The sequence below is a fragment of the Lissotriton helveticus genome, chromosome 7 (genome assembly GCF_964261635.1).
Source record: "Lissotriton helveticus chromosome 7, aLisHel1.1, whole genome shotgun sequence".
Lineage (NCBI taxonomy): Eukaryota > Metazoa > Chordata > Amphibia > Caudata > Salamandridae > Lissotriton > Lissotriton helveticus.
Window position 1 is genome coordinate 779488507 of NC_136068.1, and position 13042 is coordinate 779501548.

The 13042-nt window shown below is 44.2% G+C and overlaps 1 protein-coding gene across 8 annotated transcripts in view; it reads left to right on the plus strand.

Annotated features, from left to right (window-relative positions):
- Nucleotides 1-13042, plus strand: part of TCF7 (transcription factor 7) — a 270075-nt gene that overhangs the window by 191806 nt on the left and 65227 nt on the right. For all 8 annotated transcript variants that reach the window (XM_078653172.1, XM_078653174.1, XM_078653171.1 and 5 more), the window contains exon 5: nucleotides 237-327. In XM_078653172.1, coding sequence (XP_078509298.1) covers nucleotides 237-327 — 91 coding nt within the window. The remainder of the gene's footprint in view (nucleotides 1-236; nucleotides 328-13042) is intronic.

A 13042-nucleotide genomic window follows, 5' to 3' on the forward strand; every position in this document is an offset into this window, starting at 1 on the left:
TGAAGCTTCAATCGCAGCATAGAGGCTAGGATGGTGTATAATTGAAATATTCAATATTTATTAAGTAATCATTCTACCGATATAGGGAGTGCCTGCTGCCAAAATCCAAATTTTCCCCACCATGCCCAATCATAACACACTTGTAAGTAAAAGATCTGACCCAATGTGTCTGAATATTTTGGCACTTTTTGCTGCCAAGTTTAACTTTTTAACTCACATGTTGGTCTTCTGCTTAGGTGTGCACCGACCTTCACAATCGCCAGATTTATCGGGCTTCTACTCCCTTCCTCCTGGCAGTGTTGGACAGATGACTCCTTCCATGGGCTGGTAAGTGTTTTTTGCCATGTGTGACCTTTGTAAGTCTCAAACTTCACGGGATAGCACTAATAAGGTATATAACATGATGTTGTACTTTTTCTACAAAACAAAAGTGACAAATTCTTCTTATATAACAAAATGCGTTTACATATGTGCCTGTGCCCACTAGACAGTTGTTCATTAACTGCTTTCTGCCTCAAAAGTGAATCCGTTTCCTTAGTCCAGCCTGACTTTTCAGCTTAGATTAGTCCCCATTACTTCTTCAGCATTACCATCTGTCAAGAATTAAAATCACCATACAATTACCGCACTTTGTTGAATCGGCTGCCGATTCACAACCACTGTTGTACTGCTGATTAAAGATTGCATTCAAACAAAAATCAAAGATATTTAGGTATTGAGTAACTATAAAAATCACACCCTCCAGTTTGACTGTCAAACACTCAGTCAATCAATCAGTCTTATGAAGAAAGACTACTCACCTGTGAGGGTCTCGACGCGGGGGTGGGTGTATACAGTTCAATCGAAGAGCGAGGTTTTGAGGTCCTTCCTGAATTGCGGCAGCGATGGTGATTACCTGGGTGTAGAGGCAGGGAGTTTCAAATCTTCACAGAGAGGTAGGAAAAGAATCTTCCTCCAGTCGTGGTCTTGTGGGACGGTGGCCAGGGCCAGTTGGGCTGAGCTGAGATGTCTGGTGGGAGTGCAAAAGGAGAGGCGGTGGTTGAGGTACGCAGGTCCGGCATTGTGGAGGGCTTTGTGGGCTTGTGTGAAAAGATTGAAGGATATCCCCTTGTTGACCGAAAGCCAGTGTAGGGGTCTCTGGTGGCCAGTGATGCAGTTGCAGTACAGGATGTTCAGGATGAGTCTGGCGGAGGCGATCTGGACGGTCTGCAGTTTGTTTTGGAGTTTCTGGGTTTGGGGCCGGCATAGAGTTCGTTGCTGTAGTTTAGTCTGCTGCTGATGAGTGCATGGGTGGCTGTTTTCCTGGACTCGGCGGGGATCTGCTTGAAGATCTTACGAAGGAGGCAGAGCATGTTGAAGCAGGTGGACGAGATGGCATTAATTTGGCGGTACATTGAGAGGGAGGAAAGCGTTACGAGCCAATGTAAAACAAATCTTTGCTCTGTATTGGGTAGTATGAAGGAAAACTGCTTCCAAAATAATGCACTATACTGTATGTATGCTTCAAAACACTATGGAAGTTTGTGAGCGATAACTGCCCTGACCCTCCAAAGGTTTTGGTATACAGGTCACTTCAGAGCCCTAGTTACAGTCCCAAAGGAATGTTGGTAAACATGTACTGTCTTCTTGAAACATACATTGCTAACTGCGACAATCAGTGCAGGGTGAAAATGAGATGGCTAAAAACAGGCATTAGCAAAGCCAACAGGTCTCGCTATGGCAGCTACTGGCTTTTGCCATTTTTTGTAGTCATGCTATACAGAAGCATGGATGCTTTGCAGTGTGGCTAAAATGAATAACAAAAAAGACCCTGTTTCGCAGCAGGGCTAATGCATTTTTATTCTTAAGTACATTAGTGCTAGATGCATCATAGTCCTTTTTTTTATTATTCTTTTTACCCACACTGCTTTACCAAATGGCTACATACACCACATGGCTACACATCATTGCCAAAGTCAGCAAAGCTGTATTGCATGCATACAGAGCAATGGCAGAGCCAATAGTCTCAAAGGTGAGACCTATTAACTTTGCCAATGCTTGTTAGGTCTCGGCACAACACCCCTGTGATTTTGAGCATATCAGGTAATCTCCCCATGTGTGAAAAAGGAAACAAATATGACACTTGGCAATTGCGCCCCTGTCCTATTGAAAATACATTTGGAACCAGATAACGTCTGTTGTCACAATAAACATCCATTTCAAAGGAGAAAATGGCTTCTTTTAAGTGCTTTTGACATAGTAAAACATAGCTACAAATTGCATGAAGTTCAACAGGTACGACAGGGCAGAAGAAAAAATAAAAGTAGTGCCTCAATCACAGCGCGAGCAGAGGAAGGGCTACAATCAAGCTGAAGCAATCAGTACTTGGTCCATGCTTCAGCCAAAAGAAGAGAAAGTGAAGCAAGAGAATGACGGCCAATTAGAAGGTAGAAAATAAGATTTACAATGAAGCCAACTAATGCTAAGCAATGGGTGGGCTGCAGACTCTTTCTATAGCTCTCTCGGGTGAAAACACATGCAGCACATACACTGTCACAGGTGTACCCAATGAGTCATATGTGCAAAATTGATGAAGAGACAGCCATGCAAGTAAATGTACACATATTTTTAACAAAACGTGATCACACTCCTCTGTCACTTAGCATTCCTCAGGGGTTATTTGTAGAGAATTTATCAGACCGTCTGGAGTTAAACCTTTCGTATTCTGTTCATGTGGCTTCTACCATAACATTTTATAGAGTGCATATAAAAGCAATTCTTATCTGTGCCTTTTGAACCCCTTAGACTTTTAAGTGGATATCCTTACGTTGGGGTCCATGCTCCTCACAACTGGCCAGACTGTTGACCAGTTAATAGGATTTCTCATGTTTAGACTTATGATGCATTTCAATCTGACGATGAGACCGTCTTTTCAGCCGGGATCCAGTTTTGGCTTACCAGATGTGATCCAGTTCAGGTTTTCCACCTGTGATCCTTTACGAAGGTCATTTGATGGGTTTCAATTTGTTTCATCACTGGCTGACAGAGCATAGAGCTCCAGACACACGCTTCTCATGAAAGTTATGTCTTCGGCATTCTTTCTTAGCCTCTGCATTAGACCTGAGAAGGAGGCTCTGACATCACCTGCTCTGCAGCTCTTGAGTGACACTAACGGTTTCTAGACTGGACAGTAATGCGAAAGAAAACACGTGTTTTTTAAACATAGATGAGTATGCGTGCTCGGGAAATTAAACTGTCATTCCAAACTTCCTTTAAATGTAGGAAAGAATGAGTCTTGCTACTTTTTCCGCCCACACCTACAGTACAGTCCCAGTGATTGAATCCCCTGGCTCACATGTCAAATTAAACTTGTGAACATTCTTGGTCTCCCTTCAATGTTGGGGTCTACAGTCTGAGACTGGCGAAAGCTACACAAAGTCATGAAAGGTGAGACTTCTTTGATGGTAGGGTTCAGCGACATCTTTCAGAGGAGAGCATGCCTTCCCAGTAAGCTGGATAGCTGTGTGTTTGGAATGCCTTTTGTCTAGATTCAGTGATTTTTTGTCTTTACTCATGGAAAAACAATGTATGAGGGTAAACCATTCTTACAGACTTTTAATGAGCTCCGTTTGTGTGAGGGAGGGTTAGCCTCATCTGAGAACACAATAGTACAAGCTTACATTTCCATATTCAATCACTTTAAATGGAGAAAAAAATAATTGCAACGTTTAACCTGTGTCCAAGGCCTTTATCAAGCACATAAGCTTTACACCACCATCTACTGGTTCTTTCTACTAATCACACATTCAGTTCTGATCATCGTTTTCTGGTGATTACATCTTCGATTTATGTATATGTTTGTTACAGCTCTCAAAGAACGAAATTTTTCTTATTTTGTGTGATATGGGCTAAATTCTAAAGGGATTTTTACCTGGTTTACAATGCAAGAAGCACTCCATGTATGCATCAGCCAGTAGGAAAAACTGCCCCAATTTAGTGCATTTTTTTAGGTCTTAGTGTGAGCTCACTAGATACTTTCCCACCATCTATCAAGCACATTGTACTTTCTGGGTAATGATCTCAGTAGCCCAGAAGTATTGTATTGTATTGTATTACAGCATTTGTATAGCCTTTAGGTAGCCTTTCCTTTCAATAACCTTAAAGGAACAACAGAGGCACTGTTCCATAGGAAGAGAGTTGGTGTCCCAGCCAGCAGATTTGGCCTGTTTAGTGGCCTGAGGGTCCTCCTTGTGGCTTTCCAGAACGTGTTTAGAGCTCCTGTCTGTGCAAACACACTCTCAGCTTCCGGCTCTCAGTTCTTAGCACCCTGGAGGTGTGAAGATTCCTTTCCCAAACGCTTCTTTGTATTTAGCGAATACTCTTTTCAGATTTATATTTTTAAGGATAGTCGTATTATTGATTGTTATAAAAAATCAACATGCACCTTCACCTACTTCTGTGAAACATTTTGTTTGAAATGCATATATAAGCATTTGCCAACAAATCGTTAAACAATTTGAAACGTTTTTGACGGTTTGAATTGCATATATAAGCAATTGCTTAGCTATAAAATCATACAAAAACAAACATTAAACAATACATGTGTGCTACCAACACTGTGAGAAAACCGTGCTTTCTGCAGATGTCCTCCCAATATTTGCCCCCATTTAGACTACTAAATGCTGGTTTTCAACTCTGAAGGTGCACTGAAACCTGCTAACCAGGCCACAGTACCAGTGCTATCTCCCTAAATGTGTAAATGAGCACCCTCGATTGACAGGACTTTACCCCTCTTAAAAGTCCCTAGTATATGGTATCAGTGGTACCCAGGGCATGGGTGGTAAAGGGCCCACAGAGCATGCATCAATGTTTGTACCACCCTTAGTGATGCAAATAAACTACTGACAGCAGGCCTGCCATTGTAGACTGCAGGAGCAGTGCAAACTTCTTGAACTTGACGTTACCCTCACCATGTGCGGCAAAGTCAATGCACTGTTTTTGATAAATGCTAGTCACCCTTAAGAAGGCCTCCTAAAGCCCAGGAGGCAAGGTGCTTTATATCAAAGGTGCGGACATGTAAGTGCAAGCTTATATGTCCCTTATGTGCCCTTTATCATTAAAGTGATTACATCAAACAGGGGCAGTCCTATTCCCCAGACCCTGGGGCCAATTAACAATATAACGGCTACAATGGAAAATAATTAATGTAGAAAAGGGAAAGAAAACTCTAATGATAATTAAACAAAATCACACAAAAGTGTGACTCCGTGCAACAATGGAAGCAACAAAAAACTGAAAGTAAGGTACCCACGATAGATTCTTTTAGAAAGCTTTGTTATTGAAATTATTTTGTCTAAAACATGAATAAAACAACATCCAATATAAACATACACTTGGCGCTCACAAGGTTACACACAGCAAACATAATAATACATATCACAGTGTAAACAAAAAACACACACAATGGCAGAGGAAAAGAATGCAAATATTTGTGTGTATTATAACCAGATCAGAATGCAATGTATGCTTCCTCTTGGTTTCCCAAAGGAAAGCGTAAACAGCGTTTCGACCTTGATTTGTTAGGTCATCATCAGGCCATTGAACAATGTCTGAGAGCAACCATCAATTTCAATATGTAAATAAACAATAACATATGGAATTGTAGGGGCACCAAACAAAATATTTACTAACAAAAGACCCAACCAAGGGCCAGGCCAATTGGAATTGAGCCTAACACAAAACGAGGTCAGTGCGTCATGCATACCCAAATGACTGAGCAAAATTGAAAAAGTAAAAAAGAGCCGTCACTAACTAAACTGGAGAAAGTTGTGTAACTAAATTGTGAAGAGACAACTGATCTCACCAATCAATAAACAGACTAAATCCATAGGCATATTGACCACACTCTCATAACTAATCTTTGAGTTTCCATTTCAGACATCATAATGGGCCATCAATGGGTGACCTCAACATCAACAACTGGTGTAACAAGCCTTAACTGCAGCACGCTGCATCACTCATCTTATACTTCAGCCCTTAACCTCCACCAACTAGTTATTGGACTGACTTACTCTGCTGTCCATGTTCTTGACACACTTGTAGCCCCAAATGGCCTGCTGTCAGAGATTTGAATCAATCCTGCCACCTGGTGTGATCATTGTATCATCAACCTTGACCTCATCCTTCCTATTCTACCACCTCTCAATTGGCCTCTTGTTCAAATGCACTTACCAAACCATGAAAGAACCCAAACCTGGGCATATTTTGGATAGAACTGTTTAAGTGGCTGCAGGACCTTCTGATGACCATCAATCAGTTCCACCAAAGGGTCATGGACATTTCTGGCAGCGTTTCCCCTAATTAGCTCCTGAAATTGACCGTGCCATGGACTCTTCATACCAAACCAAAGAGCTCTTAAAGTCCCCTCTAACTTCTAAAACTGGGACTGAAAGTTAAACTGTGAAATATACTCTGATTCTCTGCAACTCACTATCCGAACACTTCCTCGAAAAAGCCAACAGCCTCGAGGCCCAATTTCAATTGAAACAGTTGGTAACACTCCTCACAAGCAATATCTTTGCACCAAAACTATTCAAATTAAACACACTTTCGAGTAAATTAAACCAATGAACAAATAACGCCTTTTCCATTGCTGGATCGTTAATCAAGCCACTCCTAAAGGAATTCGAAAACCACCTCCTGGCATAATCTGCAGTCATACTGGCCAGAGAAATTGTTAGCTCATCCCATTTCAACTAGACCGTTTCTGGACAATGTAATTTTTTTTTTTTTTTATACATGGGAGCGTGACCAGGGCGAGGACCCAGCAAGATGCATCCTTGCTGCGCTCGGGCCTCGGGTCTGAGTCTGAGCCACGAACTGCCTAGATTAGATGGGGTGGGGGACACAGCGGAACAGCCCAGGGTAAAATTTTAAAACTCGTATCAGCTTACAGGTGTAGATACTAACTAGGAAGCTGGTGGCTATGCAGAGAAGAACGTGCTGCTTTTTCAAGACGGCAGCGGACATGTTGAGAATGGTAGCGGACTGAGCCCTGGGAGGTAGTTCAACTTTAATTGTGCTTTGTGCCAAAAAGTGACCCCGGTGAGCAAATTAAACTTAATTAGTTTACCAGCCCCCAAAACTATCAGTTGCATTAATTAAATGCACGTCCTTGCCAAGGCACCAGCAAATGATTATAGAGCTAGAGGCTCTGAAGGGTACCAAAAGGCCAGTCTAAGTATAGTGACGGGTAAGAGGCTGTGTGGTGGGAGTCCAGTGCTTACTTGACCAGTTCTGTAGTCCAGACATTGGAGGGCAGGACTGCTTGGGAGCCCACTACTTATATGGAGAATGAGATTGTCTGTTGTCCACGTCCAAAAAGCTAAAAGTATGGACAAGGCTACATGGCATTGAATGGAATTGGGCTGACTCCAAGACCAGAACTAGTAGCACATTGGGATATTTGATATCGAAGTGAGTGACCTGAGGGCTTTATAAAAGAGCTGCCGCTCGAGACACGTCTAACTTGGACGAGTTCTGCCCATGACGCTAGAGGCACTGTGTTGCCAACTAGCGCATGCTGAGGACAGGAGAACTCAGGCTGAAGGACATGGCAAGTATTTGACTGGGCCTGAATTACATTTGTGGTTCGGAAGGCTTGACCCCATAGTGTGGCTAGTTCCAGAACTGGTTTTACAAAACTTAGGAACTTTCTGTGGCAGTGTCACTTCTTGTAGATTCGATACTACTCAAGACTAATAGGGTACCTCCTCTTGTACTCTTCGGGACTCAGACTGACGAGCAGCAAAAACCGCAAACCTAAGAAAAACAAAGTCTAAAACAACTTTTAAAGGATATGTTGAGGTAAAACAAAAACATAAATATATGATCCCTATGAATCCGAGATCCTCAGAGGCTCAAGATAGAAAGATCACTCTCAGACACGAGTCATGAAAAGTGACATTCTCTTGATGCACAAATGTTATCCTTGCATCAAGATCTGTTGAAATCCACTCTGGAACCCCACCATAATGTACAGAAAGCTGAATCCAGACTGGATCTATTAGAGAGATTAATGACAGAACAGGATCATGAACAGGATAAATTGTTGTAGAGGGTGGTAGGCCTGACGTCTTGGCGTGGTGGAAGGGCTCAAGGATAGAGAGGAGTGTGGACGTAAAAGATCAGAATCTGTGCCATTAACCCCGGGGTTACTGGGGATGAGGTGTAGTCATCTTATGATGCTCTTCTACAGTGTGTTGACAAAACCCTATGATTTTGACAGTGATCTGGGTAGTACACCGTTTTGTCAAATTTTCAGATTTGTTCAAGTCCACTCCCAGTGTTTAAGCTCAAAGAATCCCCAATAACTGCTGCAAAACTGATTGGAGATCCAGTCTCCCGGTGATAAAATGGTTTTACATCAAGATGTTTTGTCCACAACACTGGAAAGAGAGGATGCTTTGGTCATGTCACTTCAATTCTGAGACGGAAAGGAATCCCTTACTGGTGGGGGATTGAAGTACACCTTTGATAATCCCTCAAGGCCAGGCTATTATGCACACCTGCTGAGGCTCACAAGCATCTTCGCATCAACGATCCCACTGCGGTGACTGAGGACACTAATGGAATCGTAAGCAGGATTGGCTCTCACCCTGGACTCTCACGGGGTCTAGTCCTTTCATGCCTCAGCTATGGCGTTCGCTTTATAATGTGTTCCTACGACACCAAGTCTAGAAATTACAGCGGGTCCAGAAGGTCGCTGCAAGATAAGTTGTACACGTAAATAAATGTGATATCACCACCCAAGGCCTTAGAGTGGCTCCCCATTCCTAAAATATCATTCATAACTTTGTGCATTGCCCAATGGCCAATATGTGCAGCAGGACAACCATTTCTACAATCTGAACGTGGCCGATAGTGCCAAAGAATGAAACTCCAATCCAAAATGGCTGCACTCTTGACCGTCCTTCCTTTTTAAAACATAACTACGTGGGCAAACCTGCTCTGTGTAGACATCCAACTCTAGAACTCGATTCCCAATAAAATTAAATAATCCACAGTCGCTTAGAATGAGGAATGTCACGCTAGACTGGTCTGTTTCCTGAAATGTAGTGTGGACAGGAAGCTCGGCTGGTGTGTGTAGACACACTGCTTTCCCATCTCTGATACTTCTTTGCTGCGTTCGTCAATAAATGCTGTGTTTGAACATGTCTGCTGCAACACTGCTGGAGCACACCTCCAATCCTCACGAATGACACCAAGACATGACGTCCACTGGCAACTATGCATCCTCTTCCCTGAATCCATACATCATAAACGGGCTGGGGCTTGTCCACCCTTAAAGCATTTTCAGCCTCTCGTGTGGTAGGAACTTACCGTCTTAATACCAGTGCAGTGCAGTACAGCAATGTTTCTCTAAAGTGAAAGGGCAGCCATGTCTGCTTATACCGGCCTGTTCTGTTTATACTGTAAAACTATCAGTCCATGTCATTCATGACATAAGGCGGAATACGGTTTTCTAAGCACTCCCAGTTTCATCATCACTGGGATAGAAGGAGGCAGGGAAGTATCCAGGATCAGGTCATGTGGCAACTCGAGGATTTGAACTCTGGTTTCCTTGTTTCAGGGTTGACAATTTCAGTAGTTTGCTATACTTTCATCCAATTCTACCGGTGCCCTTGACATTTTGGAATTATGTATATCAATGTTGCTGAAATTGACAACTAAAATAGTTTCAACCTAGGTTTCTGCACTGTGTCCATGGTTCTGATTTTTGCTGGCAATATTCATAAAAACACTGGTTCGTTTGCAAAAAAGAAAGCACGCATCATGTTGCCATTTATTGACAAATTGGCCACCCAACTTAATGTGCAGTGCTTAAGAATTGTGATGTTTTGCCCCTTGTACTGAACAGGTATAAATGTGTTGGGGGCTTGTGAAAAAGCATTGGACATCCTAATATTGACTGTCTTTCACAAGTGTATCTTGCTGGCAGAAAAGTCACGACTGTGTATGTGAAATACAGACACAAATTCACAAGACTAAGCATTTGCAAGTTTTTATGCACACAGACCTAACTTACAGCTGCTGTACATCTACAAAATATGCACGTTTGTCTAGAGTCGTAAATGGCCCCTGAGCTGGGGTGGTGTCAGGGGACTTGGTAATTCAGTTGCATGAACATTTTCCTTTGTAATCCATTACAAAGAATGCCACTGCCTTTGCCACATTTGCATGTACTCAAGTTTTTTTTTTTTATTTCCTTATTGGGGTTTCTCCAAATCTGCAATGCATATTCATAACATAGTTACATTTCGTCCTCCGTAGCCGAGGCGAACAACTAAGCTATAAGAAAATACGTCATCGATAAGGACTAGATTCGCCACCCTCAACGTTTTCTTCAGTTAACCGTCTCACAAAATGTTCCCCCCCAAAACTTACCCAACTATAGGAAACCCCCCACCCCACTACCCCCCAACCGCCCCCTTCCCTCCCCCAAACCCCCCACTGCCGGGTCTTTGTAACTCAGGATACATATAACTTAGGAATGTATCATCTGGGTAGAGGTCTGACAACATTAAGCATCCTCCGGCCTTCCAGACCTCTACTGACATCACCTGGTCAATCCGGGCAAAGGGCGGCATCATCCAGAAGTCCGCCTCCGGGGCAAAGGGTCTGTCCCAAATTATTCTCCGGACCACTCAGGTCCAAATTGCAGCTCCGAGCCGCACCAAAGGGGGACCGCGCTCCGTGAGCCCTCCAGCCCGCCAGAACAGCGCCCCCAGCTGCTGATCTCTGTACGTACCTGCCAACAAGGACCTCTCCCGGGAGGGCTCCGCGTCCAGCCAAGCAATAGCATGTTGCAATTGCGAAGCAAAATAATAGAGTTCCAAGTCAGGGATTTCCAACCCCCCTTTACCCCAGCTGCACTTAATGACCACTAAACTACCCCTGCATCGCTTCCCATTCCACAATAATTGGACCAGCATTTTATCAAGCTCCCTAAATACCCGGTGTGGAATTTCAAAGAAGGAGCCTTGCATGGTGTAGGGACATCGGGGCAGGACCACCATCTTTTTTAACGCAATCTTTCCCATCAGGGATAGGTTGAGTGTTCCAAAAAGTTATGCTACCCTGCAGCCCTCAAATTATCCTCCCCATATTGTGCCGTTAGAACATCTCCTCTGTCCTCCCGACCCATATCCCCAGGTAGCGGATCATGTCCTCAACCCATGGCAACTCTAACACTGGACGTTGGCCTCCTCTCCATTCTCTGCCCGTCCCTATCGCGTAGAGCTGTGACTTTGTTCTATTAATGTGAAGCCCGAAGACCCCCGCGAACTGGGCTAGCGCCGCTAGCAATGTCGGCAATGACTGAGAATGTCGGTTTAGGTATATCAGCTCATCATCGTCGTACAGGGACACCACATGCTCTGAACTTCGTACTCGTACACCATGTCCCTCCAGCAATTATCGCAGACGACACGCCAATGGCTCCATTGCCAGAGCAAATAGCAAGGGGAAAAGCGGGCAACCCTGCAGAGTCCCTCTTGCTTTGGGGAATGCATCGCAAACCTAACGCCAAGTGCGAACCCTCGCCATCGGATGCGCATACAGCAACGTTATCCAGTTGACCAATCCTTCCCCAAGGCCCATCTTAATCAATACCCGCCAAAAGTAGCTCCTACTAATAGTCGAACGCCTGTTCGATATTGAGGAACACCAAAGAGTGCTGTTGGGACCGCCCTTCCAAATATTGCATTATATGCGCCAGGCGGCGGATATTTCGCAACGTATTTCTGCTCGGGATAAACCCGGACTGGTCATCCTGGACCAGTCGTCAAAGATAAGGGAGGAGCCTAGACGCCAACACCTGGCTGATAATTTTAGGATCGACATTTAGCATGGAGATGGGCCTATAAGAGCCGGGGAGGAGGGGATCCTTCCCGGGTTGGGGATCAACACAATCAGTGCCTCCCTCATGGAGTCTGGGAGCGTACCACGCTCCTCAGCCTCCACTGTGACCTCTATTAGTTTGGAGCTCAACACTCCGCCGTACTCTTTATAGAGTTCAGCAGCCATTCCATCCATGCCCGGGGACTTTGCTGTTTTCAAGTGAGCAATGGCTGCCCGAATCTCCTCCCCACTAAAGGGGCCCCCAGGGCCTCCTGACTTTCCGCTTCGATACTAGGCAGCTCTACTTCAGCCAAATAGGCCTCCACCGCTTCCAGGGTCGAAGGCGAATTACTCACAGAATATATTTTGTTTAAATGGGCTAGGAAAACCTTATTTATTTCATATTGGGTATACACCGTCTTGCCAAGATCGTTTTGAAGTGCTAGGATAGGGCAAGGCTAAGTCTCTGCCCTAATCAGGCGTGCTAACAGCCGCCCCGCCTTATCTCCTTCCATGTACCAGCGACGTTTACTCGCTGTTCTAACATATTTGCCTAGAGTCCCATATGTCCCCTATCTCCCCCCGAACATCCTCCCATTCCGTCGACCTCGCCCCATTCGTAGGAAGTTCTATTTCCAAAGCTGCCAACCGTTCCTCCTGATGCCGCAAGTCACGTTCCAGCACTTTTTTTAACCCCACCCCACCTCTGTGGACAAACGGATCCCCCGTACCACCACATTCATGGCATCCCACTCAGTCTCCCTGGTGCCAGCGGAGCCCCATTTGACCTCCATATAATCCTCCAGTCCCTTTGAAATGACATCTTTATAGGTCGGGTCACCAAAGGCTTCAACATTGAGCCTCCAGAGCGGGGCCGCATGTACTCAAGCTTACACGTGAACGACCAGCTCACTATTGCACCCCAATTTTAAAGCAGGTCCCCAGGGAAGGGATACTTTTCAGTCTAATGGAAAAAAAAAAAAGCTTCCACTTTGCCTTAACCATACGTTTGCAGCTTTTCCACAATGCTGAGTTTCAGCAAGTGTCAGATTAGGATATGCAGGCATTAGCTAGGACATTTGAAAAACTGCCCATGACATAGCACCTCAAAGATTTGTAAAGTGTTAATTATCAAATCACCTGTTTGGGAATGCATGAATCA